At 43.2% G+C, this 17,920-nt stretch overlaps 2 protein-coding genes across 2 annotated transcripts; one reads left to right on the forward strand and one right to left on the reverse strand.

The window, feature by feature from the left end:
• Positions 1 to 274: 274 nt before the first annotated feature.
• LOC308377237 (uncharacterized protein) lies at positions 275 to 10,020 on the reverse strand (the record flags this gene model as incomplete). Its single annotated transcript, XM_080853821.1, has 16 exons — positions 9,783 to 10,020; positions 8,899 to 8,975; positions 6,783 to 6,884; positions 6,627 to 6,686; positions 6,095 to 6,164; positions 5,594 to 5,759; positions 5,325 to 5,394; positions 5,044 to 5,199; positions 4,852 to 4,908; positions 4,576 to 4,701; positions 4,251 to 4,375; positions 3,678 to 3,729; positions 3,484 to 3,554; positions 3,202 to 3,369; positions 2,609 to 2,717; positions 275 to 2,470 (listed from the first exon to the last, which is right to left on the reverse strand). Exons 1-16 carry the CDS (start codon positions 9,967 to 9,969, stop codon positions 275 to 277), a joined length of 3,792 nt encoding a protein of 1,263 aa, XP_080709947.1. The 5' UTR covers positions 9,970 to 10,020.
• A 1,775-nt stretch (positions 10,021 to 11,795) lies between these two features.
• Positions 11,796 to 16,776, forward strand: LOC308377874 (succinate dehydrogenase [ubiquinone] iron-sulfur subunit, mitochondrial-like). The gene is made up of 8 exons (XM_080854637.1): positions 11,796 to 11,922; positions 12,731 to 12,864; positions 13,037 to 13,122; positions 13,234 to 13,370; positions 13,498 to 13,614; positions 13,827 to 13,928; positions 15,370 to 15,492; positions 15,733 to 16,776. Exons 1-8 carry the CDS (start codon positions 11,857 to 11,859, stop codon positions 15,811 to 15,813), a joined length of 846 nt encoding a protein of 281 aa, XP_080710763.1. The 5' UTR covers positions 11,796 to 11,856; the 3' UTR covers positions 15,814 to 16,776.
• Positions 16,777 to 17,920: the final 1,144 nt, after the last annotated feature.

Below are 17,920 nucleotides of genomic sequence, written 5' to 3' on the forward strand. Positions count from 1 at the left end.
GTGCAGCTTTGTTCTGTTTATGTGAACGTGTTGACACTATAGCTGAACAAGTTTCTCCCTTTTACTTTGATGACTTGCATCCACCCTATCCACATTGAACGCCCAAACCCAACTTACTACTCATCCCCCTTAATCAACAAGCAGCTTATTATCAAACCAGATATAACCCTGAAGTCAGTACCATTACATATTCCCCGTTTCATTTGTGTCCTTTGATTTTTTTCCCCCCCCTCCACCTCCGCCCCCAGTCTTAGAAATGAAAGTCTCTCAATGTTTATGATATTGTGCATGAGCTGCCCTTCTTTGGGTCTTTAGTTTTGGGCTTGGTTTTGTCCTCAGGATCAGCCACTGGTGCTTCAGCCTCTTTCGCGACCTCAGCCACTGGAGCTTCAGCCTCCTTTGCGACCTCAACCACTGGTGCTTCGGCCTCCTTTGCAACCTCGACCACTGGTGCTTCGGCCTCCTTTGCGACCTCGACCACTGGGGCTTCGGCCTCCTTTGCGACCTCGACCACTGGGGCTTCGGCCTCCTTTGCGACCTCAGCCACTGTGGCTTCTGCCTCCTTTGCGACCTCTGCCACTGGTGCTTCAGCCTCCTTTGCGACCTCAGCCACTGGTGCTTCAGCCTCCTTTGCGACCTCAGCCACTGGGGTTTCAGCCTCCTTTGCGACCTCAGCCACTGGAGCTTCAGCCTCCTTTGCGACCTCAGCCTCCTTTGCGACCTCAGCCACTGGGGCTTCAGCCTCCTTTGCGACCTCAGCCACTGTGGCTTCAGCCTCCTTTGCGACCTCGGCCACTGGGGCTTCAGCCTCCTTTGTGACCTCGGCCACTGGTGCTTCAGCCTCATTTGCGACTTCAGCCACTGGTGCTTCAGCCTCATTTGCGACTTCAGCCACTGGTGCTTCAGCCTCCTTTGCGACCTCAGCCACTGGGGTTTCAGCCTCCTTTGCGACCTCCGCCACTGTGGCTTCAGCCTCCTTTGCGACCTCAGCCACTGGAGCTTCAGCCTCCTTTGCGACCTCAGCCACTGGGGCTTCAGCCTCCTTTGCGACCTCAGCCACTGGAGCTTCAGCCTCCTTTGCGACCTCAGCCACTGGAGCTTCAGCCTCCTTTGCGACCTCAGCCACTGGGGCTTCAGCCTCCTTTGCGACCTCAGCCACTGGTGCTTCAGCCTCCTTTGCGACCTCAGCCACTGTGGCTTCAGCCTCCTTTGCGACCTCGACCACTGGGGCTTCAGCCTCCTTTGCGACCTCGACCACTGGGGCTTCAGCCTCCTTTGCAACGTCTGCCACTGGTGCTTCTACCTCCTTTGCGACCTCAGCCACTGGAGCTTCAGCCTCCTTTGCGACCTCAGCCACTGGAGCTTCTGCCTCCTTTGCGACCTCAGCCACTGGTGCTTCAGCCTCCTTTGCAACCTCAGCCACTGGTGCTTCAGCCTCCTTTGCGACCTCAACCACTGGGGCTTCGGCCTCCTTTGCGACCTCAACCACTGGTGCTTCAGCCTCCTTTGCGACCTCAGCCACTGGTGCTTCAGCCTCCTTTGCAACCTCGACCACTGGTGCTTCAGCCTCCTTTGCGACCTCGACCACTGGGGCTTCAGCCTCCTTTGCAACGTCAGCCACTGGTGCTTCGGCCTCCTTTGCGACCTCGGCCACTGTGGCTTCTGCCTCCTTTGCGACCTCGACCACTGTGGCTTCTGCCTCCTTTGCGACCTCAACCACTGTGGCTTCAGCCTCCTTTGCGACCTCAACCACTGTGGCTTCAGCCTCCTTTGCGACCTCAACCACTGGTGCTTCAGCCTCCTTTGCGACCTCAACCACTGGTGCTTCAGCCTCCTTTGCGACCTCAACCACTGGTGCTTCAGCCTCCTTTGCGACCTCAACCACTGGTGCTTCAGCCTCCTTTGCCACTTCAGTGATCGCTGGCTCTTCTTTAGTTAAAGGAGCAGTCTCCACTTCCTTTACCTCTGCAGTGATGTCTACTTCCTGCACGATGGGAATGGATGCGACAGCCTCCGTCTCCTTGGCAGCTGGAGCCTCAGCTTCCTGCACCAGTGGTTCAGCCACTGCAGTTCCAACAGGAGCCTCCAGCACTTCTCCCTCTTTGATAGCTGGGGCAGCAAGAGGCGCTGCATCTACAAGTGGCATTGCTTCTGCTTCAGCTGCCTTAACTTCAGAAACGGCCTGATCATGTGCCATGACTGCCTCCATGACGGGGAGAATTTGCTGAATGACAGGAGCAGAGTCCTGGGCAGGAGTGAGGACCTCCTCGGCTGCAGTGAATCCTATCTGACTAGGGGCATCTGCCACTGCGTCCTTTGGCAAAATGATGCCAACCTTGCCCAAGCTCTCTGTGTGCCCATCTATATGCAGCCAGTCCATCTTCTGCATGTGCTGCTGGACTGCGTCAGTGACCCGCGCATCAATCATGGCTTCTGTCAGGACCCCGTCCGCCGATGAGTACGCAGCCGCCTGGCAGGAAAAGCGAGGAGAATTCTCATTACTTCTCAAGTGCATGTGTCAGATAAGTCTTCCCGGTAAAAGCATTTTGAACCCCTAAATCTGACAGTCTAATCAAAGACAGACACACACACACCAACACAATCTTACCTGCCAGGCCACACCAAGTTTCGATATTTCACGGCCTGACATGCCATCCGTCAATTTAGCAATATCCGTACACTTCTGGCCATAGTCAAACTGGGCCAGCTTCAGCCTCCTTTAGGATGAACAGGAGAGAGAGAGAGAGTTATTGCTAAATTTACTTTTTAGTTTGACTTTGTACATGAACTTAAATGTCAACTGAAAAACATTAATTCTGCTTATCTCAACAAATTATGATGATGATAAAATGTATTTGATCATTTCAGCTTGAACATATCATTTAAGGCAAGCATGTGATGATTTTCAAATGTGGGTCTAGAACTGCCTTTCGAAGAAGTTTCCTTTTGTAGTTACCCAATCACCCGGTCATCTAGTTATTGCAGCATAACACTACAGGAGCTACGTTGATGAACTACATTTAACATTGTGGCATATCCTATAATAAACTTATATCACATTATTATATAATTATTATATTAAGTTCACAGAATATAATTTTAAGAAACACTACCTGACGGATATTGGTCTAGTGATTTAGGCTGTACTGTGCTAAGTGTTTGTTCGTTGCTATGCCAGCTGAATCTGATCAATAAACCTACTGTCGGCCTGAAGAGGCAGGGCCCAGCACGTATCTGTCAAAGTAGAGCCGAGCCAGCCTCTCTCTCTCCTCCAGTCCAGGAAGGGCGAAGTTGACAATCTCATCAATACGGTCATTTATGGCCCAGTCAAACTGTTCAGGCTGGTTACTGGCCAACACCAACATAAATCTAAAGCAAGAGAGCAGAGGAGTAGGTTAACACAGGAACCTGGGGAGGGTGTCATGCTCTTCTGGTCTCTCTCCAAGGTCAGAAAGGTCATGAGAACAAAGTCACTGCACCCACTTGTTGCTCTGCTCTCCGGTGCGGTAGAGGAATGCGTTGAGGGTTGCTCGGAGGTCTTCGCTTATCGTTTCCTGCAAACAGGGACACACTTACATGGGTAAATCATGAAATGATACGTGCATGTGTATGTGTAAATCATGAAAGTGACACACGGTTGCCGTGCACTTGATTAGCCAAGCTCCCGGCTGACTCACGGTCGATCTCTTGCGCAGGAAAGCATCTGCTTCATCCACAAAGAGCAGGAGGCTGAAAGGGGGATGGGGATGAAATAGAACAGTGCGTCACTGTACTGCTTTGACCGTGGCTCACTAAGCATTGCTTACTTATTTATTTATTTATAACATTTGCAAGACACACAGATTCTGTTGATTAAAAAAATTAAGGGCAGGTCCCATGTGTGCATCTTCGAGGTTCAGTGACATGGTATAAAGAACCTATGATTCCAAACACCACGGCCATAGCTTTCATTTTCTAAGGAACACAGACACTGATGACTCCATAAACTTTCAACACTGCTATTTTGGGTAAAGGTCCTGGAGAAATTAGTAAAATGAGATGGTAGTCACACATACATAACAGGAGGAAATAGCAGTTTCTGCATAGTGGTACTGTCATAAATCTTAAGGCCACATCACATTAAACGATGCATTAAAACATCACCAGAGATGATTCATTAGTGTGTGCTGTTCTACTAATGGTCCCCCTGTGCCATCTGCTCCAGGGAGGGATTCTGTGAATCAGTGCACTTCGGTGGAGATGAGACTTACCCGCGCCGGCTAGTACTAGCCCAATCAAAGACTTTGTGCATGGCAGTGACGCCCTCTCTGCCCATGGGTGCCACGTCTCCCCCGGTCATGATGGCGTAATCCATCCCAGAGTGCAGAGCCAGTTTCTGAGAGCCGACGGCAAAAGCAAGTGTAATTAGCCGTTTAACAGAATGAACACTCAGTCACTCAAGTACATCATATGGTACACAGCCACCACTTCATTTTTGCCCCTTGTTTCTTCATTTGCTAGATAATGCTGGTTATTTTGAACAATACACAAATGTTGGCCCTATTTAACAAACATTAAATGAAGGCGAGCTTTTACCTTGGCAAAGAGGGTTTTGCCGGTGCCGGGGGGCCCATACATGAGAATGTTTCTGTAGAGGCCGCGATTCTTGCGTGTGTTGTGTGTGGCAATGGCAATGTCACGAACACGCGCCTCCAGGCCAGGCTACAAGCAATAGGGGAGGGAAGGTCAGAAGTATTAGAAATAACCTCCACTTCTGATGTCCTTTGCAGGACAGAATATTAATTTTGTATATAACCTCTGGGTAAAAAGTGGTGGTGCTGGCAATTTCTTGCCTTTACCGTGAATACCCACATTCAGCACAACTCCTTCCAGGGCATCCTGGGCTTTGCTGAACACGCGCTTGGTTGTCTGAGGAGAGAAGAGAGAGGCTCAGGCCGACATTCGTCGCCTTTGAGTATTTTGTAAATACAGTCAATCTGTGATTTACTCTGCCTGCTGAGAGGGAGGTCTTGCCGGGGCACATTGGCCTGCTTGGGGGATTACCTTGAAGGGATGCTTTATTGCCTCGCCGGTACTAATCCTGGAGGTCTCTCTGACCAGCGAGGGCTTTCCCAGGCGTGCCTCAACGTAGCGGGCAACCACCCCCGTGGCGTTGCGCGCCGAGTAAATACCCACTGCCAGCAGAGACAAGCCTGCCACCTAGAGGATAATCAAATAATTGCTAAATGTGTTTTGGAGACTCTGATATGTAGAGTGGGATAGCTTCAGCAGGATTCAGAAATAAGTTCAATGCATTATATGAGAGGAAGAGTGGGAGCTCTTACAGTAACAGTGACTTTATCCCAGTCTGTGGCAAAGGCTTGAAAGCCTTCTCCAAACACAGCACCGGCAGTTCTAATGCAAAAGAAAGAAAGAAAGAAAAATAATCAGTTAAAAAATAAAAACAATTGGATACAAAATTCAGGCCTATTACTCAGCTCAAGATCATTATGTAGAATGACAACTTGCAAAGCCTACTGTAGGAAAGAGATCAGGTGAGATAATTCTATTCAGTCCAAAACTTCATGCTGGGGAGCTGAGGTGTCCGACTAACCTGATGGACTCCAGCACAGTTTGCCTGTGCTCGGCTGCCTTCAGGCGGATCTGCTCACGGATGATGTCGGCATTCTCCCTCTCCACGTTGGCACGTGCCTTAGCCTCTGCTTCCACGCGCAACATCTCATTCTTGTGCCGGAGATCCATCTCATGTTCAATGGTGGCTGAGGGCAAGAAAGATAAGGGAATTGGATTGGTCTGCTCAATTTCAACAGATTAGGGGTGGGCAATCATATCTGCAAAATAATGGTTGAGGGGGCAGATTATCTTTCCAACTCTGTAGCAGTGTCACTGATTCCATCATTAATACACTTTTTCCAAACAGCCACTTCAAGCTGCATCAAAAAATAGCTGTTTGCAAATAAAGTGGCCCGTCTGATTGTAGGTTTCAGTTGGATCCATTTCAATAAAACTATAAAACAATATTGTTCAAAGGGTGTCAAATGCTACACTTGTGGGGCTGTTTTGTTGCCGTGTTAAGATGTTGAGTTATCTATACCTCTTCGCATTGCTTCCTGTTTGTTGACTGACTCTTCCTGTTTGCGAAGACTCTCGTCATTGAGGAGTTGCTGTTATACAAAAAGAGAGCAAATAAATTAATAAACCAAATCACTGCATGGTTATAAGCAAAGCCAAAACGACACCCAATGGTTTCTAACAAATGTCACATTTACCCTTGTATGTTTCAGCTATTTGAAAAAAGGGAATCCCACAGAAACACACTGACCAAAACTGATGACTAGGCTAATAAACTATAGCAACCCAAGAGGATATAGCCCTTACGGTCAAAATTGTAAAATGTTAATATAAACCATAACTAAATCAAATAGAAAATAAAAAACATACGACAGCATAAGAAAGGAAAGAGTTTCAGTCTGATCCTGGACCTGCTGCTCAGATAATCAAAGACTCAATTGTTCATGCATTTTGTGAGCTGGTGATCTGTACAGACAAAATTTCTCACAACACCATCACACATAGTAATGACCTGTTTCAAGGCAATGTTCTTGGCAAAGCAAATAAAATGTCACCTGTTGGCGTAGCTGGTCATCGTACCTCTGTCTAGCCAGCTTATCTTGATACTGTGCTCTCTAGAGGAAACACAGACAATGGGATACAACAATGTCAATGACAGGAACATTAAGGGATGGACCTATTTATTAAAGATGCCAAATGATTTTGCTTACAGCTTGATTTTGCTTGGTCTCCTCCCCAAGGGTCTTCCTCCTCTCCTCTCCCTGGACACGGATTTGGTCTGTTTTCAGTTGCTCTACTGCTGCTTCATATTCCTGGAGCAGAAAAGCTTTTGTCAAAACGACACAGCACTTCACACACTATTTAGGAAGTAAAAACCATTGGGGTGCTACTGTGCTTTACATGACACTTTGGGCCCTAATTTGAGGGTGGAAACGGCAGCGCATGCGCACTGTTGCACAAACGTAAAGCGAGTGGTAAAGGCATCATCAGAAGCACTGAGCGGGCAGCGCCAGGGAGAAGGTTAGGTTAAAGCCAACCAATAGCATTGGCCAGCAATCCAATGACAACACTGAATGAGTCAGATGAGATTACAATGTAAAAAGATGGCAATGTCGCAGTGGGTTCTGGACAGTTTTACAAGGAATGAACAAGTGCTTCTTCTTGTTGTTCCAAACCAATAAATTCGATGAAACATAATTGTAGCTTGTCAGAGCTGTCTGAAAGTGCCCTACAACATCCCTTTGAACATACTGTTATATTGTTAATCAGGATAGCCTGATTGATTTTGCTTTTCAGAACAGTCCAACATAATTTTTATTGACATTGATATAGCCAATCCCCGTACATTCTGGAGAATTTATTTCAGACTAAAATGTAGAAAACATACGCAATACGTGATGGGCTACATATATAATCTAATTTTTATTAAAAGAAATTCCGATGGAACCCATGTTTTTTAAGTATGCTACTCTTTCACTCCTTTCCCCAATGGCATAGGCTACATACTGTGAGAGAATGATCTTAAGCGTTAAGGGTACAGTAAAAGCATATTAGGTGCGCCTCAGGTTGCTATGGTATTCAAAATTAATTAGATTGAACTTTTATCCTTTTACTACTTAGCTTTTTTAATTATTCTGGGAACAAACTGTATGCTATTTAGTGCAGTTGATGCCTCTAGAACCCCAACAGAACTTAACAGGTGGGTGAAAGCATGTTTAGTTGACCACTGGATCAACAGGAGAGTGGACATAAAGGTAGGCTATTAATTTATCTAACCAGAGGGTACTGGTGACTGACTGTGTAATAATAATAAATTATTTTTAACGCACTTTTCATTCAAAAGAATCTCAGAGTGCCTAGAATCTCAGAGGTAGAGTGTAAATATACTAGCGACATGGGATAACCCAGAGGCATGGAAATATTAAATCACAAGAGCAGACCAGTAGCCTACATAAATTGGGAAAGCAAAATATATGGGAGGTTGTAACCTACGAGGTACGATCAAAAAGTTCTGGGACAGCGCCTATTTATAAAAAATAAAAAAAACATACCTCTCCTTCGCGGCGACAACCATGTTGAAAACGTTGTTTTTTTTAAAAAAAAAAGCCTGCCAGTATGTGTGTTTTCTTCAACGATATCCCAGATAGATTAATTGCATTAACTCATAACACAGGTTTGCTCCTGCTTCCTTGCTTATTACAGAATATGTAGGCATAATGTGCCACTCTTCCAAAAAAGAGAATGTGATTGATGTTGCCAGATAGATAAATCAGACCAGGTTGCCTGCCAGAGAAGATTATGTCGCCACGCCTATATTCAAAATCCACAGCTTGAGCAGAAAGTTTTGTTTATTGCCACAGTTTAATCAACACGACCGGGTGGAAAAGGCCGTTTCCGCCCTTAAAATAGGTTCCAATCATCATGGTGAAGGGCAAGGATGAAAAAAGTGAAAAATTAACAGAAGGGAGAAAAGTCTATGTCTGAACTAGTATTATCAGCATGGACTTGGGACTTGCTGTACATTTACTGATGAGTAACATCACTTTCATGTTCAAGGTCAACATCCCCTTCAAGTGATCACATTTGGGGAAGGGGTTGAACTAAACTAACTCAGTGCTGTAGTCTAGTTTTCTGTGGTGGGTATACTGTCTGTGATGGGTCGGTGCCACAGCTCCCCCCTGGCCTAGGTTTTAGTGGAGACATAGGTTTTAGTGGATATACGCAAACCCACAAACGTTTTAGGTGGTAATACGGCGTATACCTGCGTATCACGTAGACTACAGCCCTGAACTAACTTCCTCGTTTAGGACAGAATGAGATGCACACCTTTAACTTGGTTTGATGCTCCATAAGCAGTGTTTGCTCTTGCATACGTGATAATGCCAGTGCCTCTTTAGCATTTCCTGAGGAATATGAAATGAAAGGAGATTTAGTCACATTTTTTTATTACATTATTAATTTACATATCTTCAATGTTAAGACTGAGCATATTTACACTTATATTCATACAACTTTCACAGCAAATCTATGATGTAGCGTGGAGTAAACTGTGCTCCATGTTCCATGCTAGACAAAGCAGAATAGCAAGGGGAACACACGTGGTCTATAAATGACCCTGACTTGTGACACACGCATGTTCCTGTCCATGCATAGGCATGCATAGACATACATAGCCTACACACTAGCGGTCATATAGATTGGATCTAATCACTTTGATTATATAAAACGGACAGTCGATCAAACAGATCGGATTCTGATCGGATGTGCAAAGAATGGATTTGGAATGATAGTGTAAAGCTAGCCTAAATGAACAGGTGAAGCGACCCATTCCATTCGGCATGTAAGGAACAGTTTGTTCTCTCGGCAACTCGGTCAGACACGCCCACTTGAACCCCCTTGCATCTCGTGCACTCAACCAATCCGCGAGACCCCGGTTTACTTTACATTAAACTTCCTTGTGTTTTGCTACAGTGTATACGATGTCCATTGTAGAACTGAACCTTATATTTATCTCAAATATAGTCAACACGCTACAAAACTTTGCCAAGAAGACAAACAGGCAACCTACAATCAAGTAAATTTCACTCACATTCAGTTAAATGTATTCCTATGCGGTAGGCAATACCATGTGCATTGACATGACATATGGTGTGGTGTAGGGCTAAGTAATCTTAGAACGTATGTTTAGGCGTGAATTTCGGTCTGCTTACGCGATTTGTCGAGTTCTCTGGCCGCTCTCGCAGCCCTTTCCAATCCAGTGGGATCGAAGTTACTCCACTTGTCCTTGGGTGTAGCACCTCCGCCGCTGCCTCCCGACCCCCCATCAGCTGGCGTTGGTGTCTCTTCTTCTGGCGGAGGTGTTCCAGAGCCTCTGCCCCATCCAAAGAGCCAAGACATAGTTGCACTTTCGTGTTGTGCCTTCGGGTTCGGGTCTGTGCAGCCTGCCTACCTACCAAGCCAGCCAGCACTGTTGCTTGCACGCGTACTCCTCTGCTGGATTCGACGCAAGCGTAAAGAGAGGTGGGTGGGCGTGGGAACAAGAGGGCTAGTTCGTGAGCGTCAGGGCTGCACAGCGCGCAAACCACATAGTATTACTTGTATAAGTGACCTATCCTATGGAATATTATAAGGAGATCATGGATTGTATGGAATTGGAATGAATGGAGACTGTTCAGACTCAGACAGACCAATATTACGTTTTTAGTTAGTGCCATGCAGCGTTAGTGTGTTACTCTTTTTAAAGAGGAAAATAAGACTACACAAATAAATAAACAGAGAAAATCATACAAGTGGCATGCGCATTTGGCACCCCATAGTTTGAAAATGTGTTTTTTGACCTTTAGTTTTGACATTTAGTTTTTAAGTAACCTATCCTTAGTTTCTAAGTTTCTAAGCGACCTATCCTATGGAATATTATAAGGAGGGCATGGATTGTATGGAATTGGAATGAATGGAGACTGTTCAGACTCAGACAGGAAAATAAGACTACACAAATAAATAAACAGAGAAAATCATACAAGTGGCATGCGCATTTGGCACCCCATAGTTTGAAAATGTGTTTTTTGACATTTAGTTTCTATTTGCGTTACAGAAGGAAGAATGGTGTTTTAGGGGGGAAATGCAGTATTTCTATTTTAGCATACTTAAATAGCCTCCCCCTAACCTTGTCTCATTAAAAGAGTCAACAGCATAGACCTGTGTCCCCATTAGAGTGGGCCTTTACATAACCAACATTTCTGTAGGTTTCCATTTTCCATTTTCATTTACAGACACATTTCTGACATTGAGCTATAAGAAAAAGGGCTTCAAAAACAAATAGATCTGGCAACCTTTTGCTGTCCTATATGATAATCAGGTTGCTCTGAATTAGATGGTTCTCAATGGCCTCCCCCATTCCCATACTATGATTTATTGCAGTCACTCACACCTCAGTTTGCTTCCTGACCCCAGGTGTGTGTGCAGCTGGCCAACTTTTGGTGGTCACAGCAGCTGCTTGATCATGCATCTTACAGCTAGAAAATTAGGGCTTCTTAAAGATATATAGGAATGCTCAAGGTTGAGACTGACAGAGCAGGCCAATTAAGTGGTTTCTGTTGGTAACAGATTTAGCACCTTTTGTGAGTTTATTTCCACTTCTCACTGTGCAAGTATACTCCTAACCAGCAACCTAAGCAATATAACCACTGCCTGACCATAGAAGATATAACAACACACTACTGACTGTAGACAGCCGCAACACGTGCTGCGTGTTGTAAGCAAAGCAAAAACCAAAACACCTGCCTTGTAATTCCAAGAAAATGTATATGCTAAGGCAATCACCACTGAATCTCAGTCTGTAAGAAAACCTCAATTTTTTACCATAGCTACACAGTAGTTAGTCGGGCAAAATGGAAACATGCAGTTGTGTAAGTGTCAAATTGCATGTTGACCTATGCCCATGACTTCTCTAAAAGTAGAATCACATATAGGTTAACTATACACCAACCAATTGTAGGTTATCGATTAATGGCATGTAAATACAGGGACAGTGTCCCACAAGTAAGGAATCCTCATCATTCATGGATGTACTTCACCAAACTGTACATCATTAAAGATTGTTAGTTGTGATGCAACCAACTTGTTGGGCTTATTCAGCGATGTCTATTTGCCGGCAGCTGATTGGTGAATGAGTGTGCCTGAAGTAGGAGGGCTTCGTGACGCGTAGCTTACATATCCGAACGGGAGTGATATCCTTTGTGGAACTAGCCTGTATCACAGTAGACGTTGTATTGTCACAATTTAAAGATGTCGATCGTATGTATTCACATTGGCCGGAGCGCCTTGGCAATCCGCGGCTGTGTGGCAATGACGGTAGGCTATGTTTTCACAAATAAACCAGGCTAGGATACTTGTTCCTCAGAGTCATTGTAGGACCTAGTAGGCTGTGCTGTGTTATCATCAATGTCAAGCTGCTGAATGAAAGTAAAGAAACACCTTTGGTAGCCAGAAATAATGTAATTGTATGTGCTGGAGAAGTGTAGGGTGGTCTGTATAAAACACTTTTTAAAATTAAAACTAAGACGAAGAGGAAGTCTCCGGCTATACTCGAAGTTACTTTCTTCATGCAGATTGAGAAATTATATTTAATTGTTTACCGTCTGATGTAATGTGCTTACAAGTATGGACCTATATTTAGGCTTACTGAACAATTGATGTATTTTAAGTGGACATTTTGTTTGTCAGGTTAACACTCAGCGTGTTGCACAACACGAGCACCGGTCACAGCTTTAGTTATCTAAATACAAAGCTACATCTGAAATAGAAGTTGACAAAGATAATAACTAACAAATATAACAATAATAAAATAAACAAATAAACAAGCAAATAACAAATATTTAAGGCTGTTATTCGTCTTGTGTACAAAACGAACACTCTCGTAAGGTGAGTTGGGTAACGAAGGGAAAGTGATGTAACTCAGATATATAACCTGTTATGTAGGTTTGGTGCCAGTAGAGGGGGCTAACCACACATAATGTGTCTTCTGCCTTTAAGAAGTCATGTACGAACCATGCAAACTTCTTACATAGGTAAAAAGAAAGTCATAGCCTACCATGTTGTCTCGGGTAAGGCTTGAGCAGTAATTGATGTCTCTTATATCTTCCTCTCCCTTTTCTGTCAGATGGTGCGTTATGCACAGACAGCTGCAGCCCCAGCTCCAGCGCCGAGGATAAAGAAGTTCCAAATCTACCGGTGGGACCCGGACACACCAGGGGACAAACCACGGATGCAGACATATGAAATAGACCTCAATACGTAAGTGAAGTTTTTAACCACTTAACATCAATTCCACCGTACTGTACTTTCTTTGCCCTGCCTTTTGCTACACTCAAAGGGACTCAACTCAGGGATTTTGTTTGCGATAATTAAAGTTGTTGTTTATGGTTCCTCTGGTGTCCAACTTTAATCACTTAAATGTCCTTAACAGATGTGGCCCAATGGTTTTGGATGCTCTTATCAAAATCAAGAATGAGATGGACCCCACACTGACCTTCAGACGCTCCTGCAGAGAAGGTGAGGGCTAGGCCAATGTCACAATAAGACAGTTGGATCTGCAATGGTAATATATATGTTAAATTCTGTGATTTAGACATTAAAGTTTTTGTTGTTTTTATATTTTTACAGGCATCTGTGGTTCTTGTGCGATGAACATCAATGGAGGCAACACCTTAGCCTGCCTGAACAAGATTGACTCAAACACCAGCAAAGCATCCAAGATTTATCCTCTTCCACATATGTATGTCGTCAAAGACCTTGTACCTGTGAGTACATATACTTGATATACATTTCATTTTTATAAATGTTTTACCCCAAAAAATTGGTCATATGTCATTTGTTAGCTCAGGCATTTGCCCAGCATTTGATTAATGGATCTTTATTATTTTTCAGGACATGAGCAACTTCTATGCCCAGTACAAATCCATCGAGCCCTATCTCAAGAAAAAGGATGAAACACAAGAGGGGAAGCAGCAGTACCACCAAACGGTTGAGGACCGGCAGAAATTGGTAAATGTGAAATCAGGGTCAACCCAACCACAGTTATTGCTCTTGTACTGTGTCAGGAATGACTCACATTAAATACAGTCTCTTGAACTGACCAATATGCCCCCTGTCCTGCTATTTAGTGTTTATTACATGAGTAAATATTGCACAAGGAAAAAGATGTATGCATATTTTGTTCTCTATGTATTGATCACTTCCTGTCTTTCGTCTATCAGGATGGTTTGTATGAGTGCATCCTCTGCGCCTGCTGCAGCACGAGCTGCCCCAGCTACTGGTGGAATGGGGATAAATACCTTGGACCAGCAGTGCTCATGCAGGTAAATGTGCCTAAAGATCTTAAACCTATTACCTAACTGTTCATCTTTCAGTAAAACAAATATACTACCAGGCCCCATCTTGTTTTACTCTGACTGGTGAGATGCTGTTATAATTGCACATGAGTAACTCATTAGTTACTTTTGTGTTATTGTTTTTTCTTCAAATTGTTACTAGCTGCTCTTTGCATGCAGGGCAGGGGTGTTGGAAATATCTGCAAATATCCTCATCTTCTACACCCTCCCTAAACAAATACATCAATAATGGATAAAGTATATCTTATTGTATATTTTATGGATTAACGTGAGTCACAATTTCCCATTGTTTCCTACTCCCATTAAAGGCACCCAGTGCAACTTTATGTAAACATTCAATGAAAAATAAACATTCAATTTCTAGTCTTTTTTACACGTAGTAAGTTTCAATAACTCCATACCATTACATATCGACATTCAAGGAGCAAAGATGAGACGTCGTTGTGTGGTGACAACTGATAGAAAATCGTAAACAACAACAATCGCCGGTGGGGAGAGGCCATTTTTCCATTGACTGGAAGCCTGCTTTATTTATTGTAGGTTACAAAAAATAAAGAAAATGGCGGCGATTGTTGTTGTTATCGATTTTCTATCAGTTCTCACCACACAACGACGTCTCATCTTAGCTGCTTGAATGTCGGTATGTAATGGTATGGAGTTACTGAAACGTACTACGTGTAAAAAAAGACTAGAAATTGAATGTTTATTTTTAAGCCTCGAAAGTTGCACTGGGTGCCTTTAAAGTGTGCGAACAGAGTGGATAAAACAGATTTGATCCAATCTTGTTTTCGTTGTGTGTGAAGCTGCAATTGGCTGTTCAGATGGCTATTTCATAATGAACTTCTTAAAAGCCTAGGACATGCATGTTAAAGATGAGGTGAATAACAACCCATGTGTAGTGGCACAAACAGCATTCTTCAGGGTGAAGCCCTCAGGACACGGTTACCCCTTTTGTACATGCGAGATAACTGCCAACACCTAAGCAGAGAGCAAATGGTAACTCACCGGTGACAAATACAGAGTATGACCACTAGATGACGAGGCAACATATATAGAAAGGAAAAAAGGATATGCAAACAATAATACATAAAACAGTAGCTATATTTATCCATCTACAACACCATGGGAACCAGACCTCATGCATCAACAATTACAAAAAGCTCTGAAATCAATTTCATGATTTAGTCCTGGGGATACTGGACTAGACATAAAACCACTTGAACTTTTCATGCTGGTGATTGCTAAGCAAGCCAGTTTGACAGTTTTGATTGCATGAAATTATTATAATTGTGTAAGTGCGATCCTGTTGTGAAGTTGCTATTGTAGCCTACACTATGGCTAACCCATCCACCCACCTCCCACCGAAGAGTGAATGTATCTTTTAACAGATGCTTTCTTCCCATTTAAGGCTTATCGCTGGATGATTGACTCCCGTGATGACTTCACAGAGGAGCGGCTCTCTAAGCTGCAGGACCCCTTCTCCCTGTACCGCTGCCACACCATTATGAACTGCACAAAGACCTGCCCCAAGGTAACAACACAGACCACCTTTCAGCTGTTCAGTGTGAAAGGAACCGAAATGGAACGTGGAAAACTCCTCACGATTTTATAGTCTTGCACGGAATATGAAGCCTTTACTTACGTAATACTGTCATTTGACTTGTCTTGACTTGTCTTGATACTCTTTAATGGATGTGCATTGATTACTTGGCTCATGTGCTCATCTAGCTTTCTTTTCCTTTTTTTGCCCTGCCTTTTGCTACACTCACAGGGACTCAACCCAGGGAAGGCTATTGCAGAAATCAAGAAAATGATGGCGACGTACAAGGAGAAAAATATGTCTGTCTCCTAACTTGCTGAATAATATCGTCTCTGGAATTCAAGTGTGAATAGTGTTTTAGCGAACACACATTTAACTTATTGTGAACAATGTAAATACAAGCAAAATGACAGTGATTATCTGAACTCACAATTTGCACAATGTTCTTTTTAGAGTGCCTGCTTATGTCAATTTAGTGCTCATTGTGAATGATTAATATCAGGAACAATTCACAGGAAAATGGAGGTTGTTTATGGGTGGGTCAGGAGGTTAAGAACCAAAAGGGGTGTATGTCTGTCAGAAACAGTGTAGGAGTGTAAGAGGAAAACACCAGATGGAAAGGTCTTAGAAAAGGGACATGAGAGTCTATTCCACAAAGATTTGGAAATATAAACTGTTTTATTTTTTATTTTGAATGCACTACTCAGTGCATCCATATAAAACATATGTGCAGGGGCGTAGCCAGGACATTATTTCTGAGGGGGCCAGCTCTGGCCAGTCTTTTATTTGGGGTGGCACTTGATCGTCAAAAACTACTATTTTAAAACTCACACACATGCTGCGAATATGGGGCTTGTAGCCTAAGTGACAAATGACAATATAAGACGACTTCATAAAAAAAATACTAATGCATTTATTTATTTCAGCTTTATACCCTGGCCACCAGGTGGCTACGCCCCTGCATATGTGCTTTTTTATCCAGTGGATATATTGTGTATGTAATATACTTTGAACAGCATGGACTGTCACCGTGGAATTTATTATTAAATATGTTTAGATACCCAATATATGAATTGTTGGATGTCACAAAGACGTGAAAAGGTTTCTCTGAATGTAACTAAGGTGTGTGTATGTTTGTGTGTGGCAGATTTTAAGCTGGCAGTATAGGCTGATTTTCAAAACATTCCAAGAAATTACTTCATCATGAACAATGACTATGTGACATCAAACTTGTTTTGGTTGCAACATCAAGACGTTTGTTGACATCTTACTTACACTGGGTACCTTTAATTTGCCTTTTTGCTTTTCAGAATAACCTATACACAAACATAATAAACACATTTGTCTCTTAAATGTCTTATCTGCTTCAGCAGAAAATCATTGGCTGTCAGCTGTTGGTCAAAACCTAGTTACCTAGCTTAGAAATTGAAGAACAATTTAGTTTGTGCACAACAAGCAAATAGCCTGGTGTTTTTTAAAAGCAGTTATTTTATTTTCAGTGATGATAATTGAATCGTTGCCAACCTACTCTGTCAACCTGTAATGGATATTGTTAAATAACTACAGACCAAAATCAAACCAACCATTATAGGTAAGGTCATTGAAAAGGTTGTCTATCAGCAGCTTAGTTCCTTCCTCAAAAGTAATGATCGCTTCGATATCTTTCAATCCGGATTTCGCCCACAGCACTAATTAAGGTGGTAAATGACATTCACCTGAACTCTGACACTGGTGATGTATCAGTTTTGGTTTTATTGGATCTAAGTGCTACATTTGATACCGTCGACCATTCTATATTATTAGATAGACTCGAAAAATGGGTCAGACTATGTGATACGGTCCTTCACTGGTTTAGGTCATATCTGGAAAACAGAGATTATTTTATTTCCATTGGCAACATGATGTGTGGATTTCCTCAAGGATCAATCCTTGGCCCTCTCCTATTTAATCTTTACATGCTACCCTGAGGAAAACTTTTGCGAGACAACAATATTGACTACCATAACTATGCCGAAGATACTCAAATTTACGTTCCCCTTTCACCCACTGACTATAGTCCGATTGATTCCCTGATGAATGACTGGATGTCCCACATTTTTCCGCAGCTAAACAAGGACAAAACAGAGGTAGTTGTTTTGGTCCCAACAAAAACGAGATAATTAAGGTCAGTGCCCTATCTCAAATCCCTATCATTACAGACTTACTTATCAGGCCAGAAACTTGGGTGTTATATTAGATGCTGACTTAGACTTAGAAAAACCAGATTCATTTATTAACCAAGTCAGCATATCACCACCTAAATATTTTAGCAAGGATAAGAGGCCTTCTATCTAAACCAGACCTGGAAAAGCTTATCGATGCTTTTATCTCTAATAGACTAGATTACTGCAACCGGCCTTCCAAAGAAAACCCTCCAAAA

Source organism: Sprattus sprattus, assembly GCF_963457725.1.
Source record: "Sprattus sprattus genome assembly, chromosome: 16".
Lineage (NCBI taxonomy): Eukaryota > Metazoa > Chordata > Actinopteri > Clupeiformes > Clupeidae > Sprattus > Sprattus sprattus.

Excerpts from the sequence above, each read along its gene's own strand:
- LOC308377874 (XM_080854637.1), top strand. The coding sequence starts at position 11,857 with ATGTCGATCGTATGTATTCACATTGGCCGGAGCGCCTTGGCAATCCGC. Across the intron at positions 11,923-12,730 it reads GCGGCTGTGTGGCAATGACG|ATGGTGCGTTATGCACAGAC; the intron begins GTAGGCTATGTT and ends CTTTTCTGTCAG. Across the intron at positions 15,493-15,732 it reads GCACAAAGACCTGCCCCAAG|GGACTCAACCCAGGGAAGGC; the intron begins GTAACAACACAG and ends CTACACTCACAG.